This window comes from Zeugodacus cucurbitae, chromosome 5, assembly GCF_028554725.1.
Source record: "Zeugodacus cucurbitae isolate PBARC_wt_2022May chromosome 5, idZeuCucr1.2, whole genome shotgun sequence".
Lineage (NCBI taxonomy): Eukaryota > Metazoa > Arthropoda > Insecta > Diptera > Tephritidae > Zeugodacus > Zeugodacus cucurbitae.
This window is the reverse complement of record NC_071670.1, coordinates 45,913,651-45,919,650: the sequence shown is the minus strand read 5'-3', so window position 1 is coordinate 45,919,650 and position 6,000 is coordinate 45,913,651. Positions and strand designations below refer to the sequence as shown.

Here is a 6,000-nt window from a genome sequence, read left to right as displayed (position 1 = left end):
GGCAAGGAAAAGTAAACTAAAATTTTAATGACGAACTCAAACATTACAATTTAAAAATATTTATAATAAATTAGTCTGACAATCTTACTAAAAATACGGAAAGTTTCAAGAGACACGTTTAGACGGATACATTTGACAAATGCAAAATAAATGGTGGGCTAAGATGGAAATTACTTACTTAAAATGTGATTAATTATGATATTTGCTCAAAATTTTAAATATTTTAAACTCAGTCAAATACGATACGTTTGATAATGAAATATATTGCATACACATTTTAGAAATGTTGCCTACTTATTTTAAAAATAATATTCGAAAAAGTTTATACGCCAACTACAATGTTGAAATTAGTGGTAGATATTTAAAAATAAAAATAATATTTTTTATAATCAAATATTATAAAACTTAAAATCGAAATTGATAAATTTCAATAAAAAAAAAATTTGAAAAATGAATCGTCAGTGAAAGCACTAATTTATAAAGTTTTAAAAATTAGAAAAGCGATGCTTTTAAATATATTATAATTTAATTGTAATGATTGTGATGTATCTAATCATCACTATAATAATGCCTGAGTTTCGAATATATCGAGAAATTTTCTTATAATTATGATAAGTATATTTAATAATGGCATATATAACTGATTTTGTGCATGAAATAAATTTTGTGCATTGTTCTTGCTGTAGAATTTACGTCGAATTCTGTGTAACTCATATTTAGCTCTCCGTTGTTAATCTTTCCTGATTCTTTTGGTTTTACGTCCAGACTTTATTGTGCGCTTTCCATTCCGAGCACATTTATTCTTTTCATTTATAATGTTTCGCATGTTCAATATGGATGTTCGAAATTTAGAATAAACCATATCAATATCAACTTGATCGATTCCTTCTTCAGGCGAACGCTTCTCCGATTTAAGTTGTATACGCGCTTCTGCGGCAATCACATCTATTGTTGTATTACGGTCAGGTCCTTTCACTAAACTGGCAGTCATTTCGACATCACAGAGCATACCACGAATCACGTTATTGAGATGTTGCAGCCGTTGAAAATCTATTTCAGCTTGGTTCACACTTTTATTGGCATGAATAATTGTACTTTGTAAGTTTTTATAATTTATAGCGCGATCAAGTAAATGGCGAACTGTAAGAGCATAAACTTGCAATTGCTTATGCCAAGTGACTAAAGCGATCTGGAATTTGTTTTTGTTGAATTGTTTAATTTTCTTTTTTTGTAGTTTATTTTATGACTTAACGGATTATTGTTATTATTATAGTTATGATAATTGATGATCTGATGGAAAGCATTAAGTTCTTGACTATCATTTTGATATATGCAAAGTTGTGAGAGGACTTGCAGTAAGTGGAAATATGAAGTCTCTTAAGTAGATGTTATAAGCGTGTATAAAATTTAAATATGTATATATGTATATTTTTTTTTTTGATACCATTAGCTAAAACCAAAATGACATAATATATGAAACCGATATAAACACCATAACCAGAAGCTATTTAAACATAGAGCAATACTTAATAAGATTCCTTAATGCTTAAAAGTACCCAAAACCCAATTCAATCATAGAAATATGATTAAGGGATTAGTGGTAGTCAGGATTTTCAATAATTTTTTTTTTTTTGCACTTTTGTTAAGTATAATATATTAAAAATGTTCTCTAAAAATCCTGGGCTTAAACAATTTTTTTTTTTAATTATTAACTGTTGAATTTTTTCCCGAAAATCTAGAAAAAAATGTCCTGAGGCCGCCATTTTGTTAATTTTAGGAAAAACAAAAGAGCTTCGATCAGGCTGAGGATTATCTTAAAAATAATCTGGCAACAAGAGAGAGAAAGATCGTAGACAAAGGTAATGGCCCTGTGCCAAGAACTCCTAAATATGGATCTTCGAGTACAATTACGGATATCTCTAAGCTGTCCAGTCACAATTTTTTTGATGTTCCCAGTTAAATCAGATAAAATGAGCCGTTGTGAGATCATCGAGTCTATTGTTCCCAGCGATTCCTCTATAGCTCGACCCAGAAAAAAGAACCACAATGAAGAAGTCTCAACCAAGCTCCCGAAGCTTCTGAAGTGTCACCATCGATGATATGTGTTAGCCATGTCATAGTACATAATTCCCTTCTAAAGGCCAAAGCTGTCCGCTTTTAGGCGTTTGATTTACAGTACAGGTCCCAATTGAGAGTTAGGCAGTTGGGAAGCCGCTCATAATATATGATTCCCTACCAATCCCACCAAACACATTACAAAATCTTCTTGACCCTCCGTTTTGGGTCGGCTCACCAAAAATCCCAGTTAAATCAGATGAAATGATCCCTTGTGAGATTATCGAGTCTGTTGTTCCCAGCGAATCCTCTTTAGCTCAACCCCCAAAATATCGTGACGCTCACTAGCGTTAAGCGCAGAAAATAATAAGTTATTTTGCTCACCCGCATATAACTAGTCGCATATAATATGGAGCTAAGTACTTTTCATTATCTTGATAATCCAGAGATTTAACAACTAGAGTACTTTAAAAACATTTATTATTTAATAAGATCGAATAAATTGAATTTAAAGTACGCATGTAAATAATAAATAAATCTCAATTATCGCATACTGAACTCATAAATGACAACATATGCAATTTTCTAGACAATATGTCAAGTAAGTCTAATGCGTGCGTTGAATGTGTAATTGACGGGGGACTTTTTTTTTTGTGTCGAGTCTCTGACATTTCACAATGCAATTGTAAACAATTATGTATGCTTATCAGGTCCGTCCGTTTGGATAGCTTAAGTGTTAATTAAATTCTTATTTATTTCGAGTGTTTTTACTTTTTTATGGAAGTGCAGCTACTTGGGCGGTGTGGTTTTTAAGGATTCCCATTTGCAATATATATATTATTTGAAGTAAATTTTCTTTTCCAATATTTTTCTAATTTTTATTTCTTTCACTTACTATTTTATGCGATTTAAAAGAGATTTCTGCGAATATAATAAGTCACATTTTAACAAATTCCTTATTAGGAAATATAAAGTATAAATTTTCTGTTAATATTTATGAGATATAGGAGTCTTATCACTTGTATAAATCAAGTGCAGACCTCTTAGCACAAGTGATAACCCCACATCACAATAACAATTTGTAAAGTTCAAATAACATAATAATTTATACTAATTTCATAATTTCATAATACATACAATAATCTGTAAGCACTATAAATAGCCACAGTGTGTATGTTTACTCGCGTGTACGGCAGCAAGTCGCTTAGAAATGTAAACAGAAAGTGAAAACGACGTTAATATATACATATTTATTTATTTATTTGTTCATTTATACAATTAAGTATTTATTTGTATATTTTCCGTTTGTTTTTGTTTTCGCTTCAAGTCATCGATAGCCCACTTAACAAGTCAGAAAGCCGAGTAATAACAATACTAATGATATTACGCGAGTGTAATATACATCTTATACATATACACACTAATGAATACAAAACACCCAGCAGAAGCAAGTGTGGAAATGTCTATATGTATGTACATACAATACACAGTAAATTGAATTTTTATATTGCATGCGAAAAACGCGACAAATCTGAGTTGGCTTTGTAATTAGTCGCAAACTAACCATGTAAAATGCCGAGAATTTGATGCTTTTATATACCGAAACTGTTCTCTTTTATTCGAGATTGTCTAATGAAGAGACTAATTGAACTCCATTGTACTAGCCAAAAGGCTGCAAGGAGAGACTAATCCCTTACAAGGTTTTACGGACTGGTCAATTATTCCTTAAAAATATTCGTTTCGGACTCATTAATAGCATACAAGTTCATGAAATTTAGACTAAGTTCGCATGTACCCCTTAGTGAGTAGTTCGGGAGTACTCTTTTTAAAGAATATTCGCTGAATTTTTTGCCGGGTTGAGATATAGTAGTAATGCAAATTAAACGGAATGAGCTCTCTGTTGACGATACGTGTTGAGTTTTGTTTTAAGATTGAAATTGTTATCGTAAATTGCTGCATTACTCAATGAATTTTTTTGTTCACCGAATTTTTTTAAAAACAATTTTCAAAGAATTTAACTAATGAAAACAAGTAAGGAAGGGTTAAGTTCGGGTGTGACCGTACATTTTATACTCTCGCAATTTATTTATTTAATTTTATTAATATAACACACAATTTGACCCACATATTTTACTTACATTGAAAGTAGGAAACTCTAATATTAGGTAAATAGGAGCTAGTGGAAGTTATGACCCGATTTCATTCATTTTTGACACGAAAACATATTATTAGTAGAAAAATATTCCCTCTAATTTTTTTCAAAATATCTGAAAGATATTTTTCGGTAAAAAATTTAATAGAAGCACTGAGGTCCTCATGTTCAACATATCGGGCCTTGAATACTTATGGTCCGATTTCGATAATTGCAGCATTTGTGCAAAATTCTGTACCGTTATCTTCACTATTGCTTACTTTATATATTGTAAAGTAAACGATTCAGATCGACTTTAAAGTTCTGGTATAAGGAAAGTAGGCGTGGTTGTGAACCGATTTGGACAAGTAGTTTCGGAGATATAGTTTTTTGGCCTATAAGTGGGCGGAGCCACGCCCATTTCAACTTGTGTATACCATTTTGAGTGCAACTCTTCTGTACCATCTTTATAATGAAAATTAAGGTTAGTGGTAGTTTTCCTTACTGAATTAATAGCTTTCAATATAACCGTTGTATGGTAGGTGGGTGTGGTTATAATACGATTTCTTCAGTCATTTTTAGACTGTATAAGGAAGTGCCTGAAGAGAACGACTCCTGAGAGTTTCCTTGATATAGATTCAGTAGTTCACAAAATATGTACAAAAAACTTTGTTGGAGCTTCATAGAACGATCCTTTGTACCAAATTTCATTTTTATAGCTTAATTTATGGCTTAGTGTTAGCTCTTTATAGGTTTTCGGTTATCACCTGTTTGTTATCACGATATGTTCCTACACTGTCAAAATAGGCAAATCTTTCTCGGCCCTCACTTAGAAGACCTTGATGACAATCAATTTTGATCTAGAGCCTCCAAGCAGAATCTAGGTAATCGTTACAACAACAACAACAAGTATTTCCCAAAAAAAGTATGGCCTCTATTACAAGTCTGTCTACACAACCGAATACAAGTGCATTCAGCAATTATGTGCCACTAGAAATATTTTCGGCGAGTAACTGTGTTATAACTCAATTTTAGAAATTTTAAATTATATAAATAGATTATTTGCTTTTGTGGGCGCGACTTCCGATATACCGACTATAATCTCTCGATTACGCTATCACCAACCATATTTGTATGACCACCGTTATCTTAACCGAGTACAACTCAGTACACAGTAAACTATTTTAAACGAGCAGACACATACAAATGTACTTTCAAAATTCATTTTGACTGCAAACAATTATGATACCCGAGTACAAGCGTACACATTTTGTTTATTGTTGTAGATACGAGCAAAACAAAAAAAAAAAAACAACAACAACAACAAAGCAACATGTACGAAAGCTTTCGAATACATTTATAGCTACTGCTGACGTGCCGAGTTTGCCGGCTCGCCGACCTTGTCACCCGCTACCGCACGCGTTGGCCGCAATCGCTTAAGCTAACGGGGATTCCACCGGCACAGCGTGAGTGATTCATATACAATATGAGCTGAAAATAAAATTTCGCGCGCGCACGCCGACGAACACTTTAGGTACAGAGGCGCGGCAAAACGCTCGAAACGCCACTCGCAACGCGCTCACACTGGCAAACAAACAAACGCAACTGGGTAGCGATCAGCTGCGTACAGCGTGTTTAGTTAGCATTTTTAGCTGTTAATTTATACATTTGTGTGTGCATGTTTGAAGAGTTCAATTTATTTGCGTACGATTCGCTGAATATTTGCTTTTTGCTCCGGTTTTGTGACGTTTGCAAAGTTTTAATTTAATAATTGTTGAAATTCTACGAAATTTCGATGATGTGTATACGCCATG

At 32.8% G+C, this 6,000-nt stretch overlaps 1 protein-coding gene across 4 annotated transcripts in view; it reads right to left on the bottom strand.

The window, feature by feature from the left end:
• Nucleotides 1–460: 460 nt before the first annotated feature.
• Nucleotides 461–6,000, bottom strand: part of LOC105219618 (uncharacterized) — a 38,127-nt gene continuing 32,587 nt past the window's right edge. For all 4 annotated transcript variants that reach the window (XM_054231722.1, XM_054231721.1, XM_029045197.2 and 1 more), the window contains one exon: nt 461–1,189. In XM_054231722.1, coding sequence (XP_054087697.1) covers nt 731–1,189 — 459 coding nt within the window. In that variant the 3' untranslated portion in view covers nt 461–730. The remainder of the gene's footprint in view (nt 1,190–6,000) is intronic.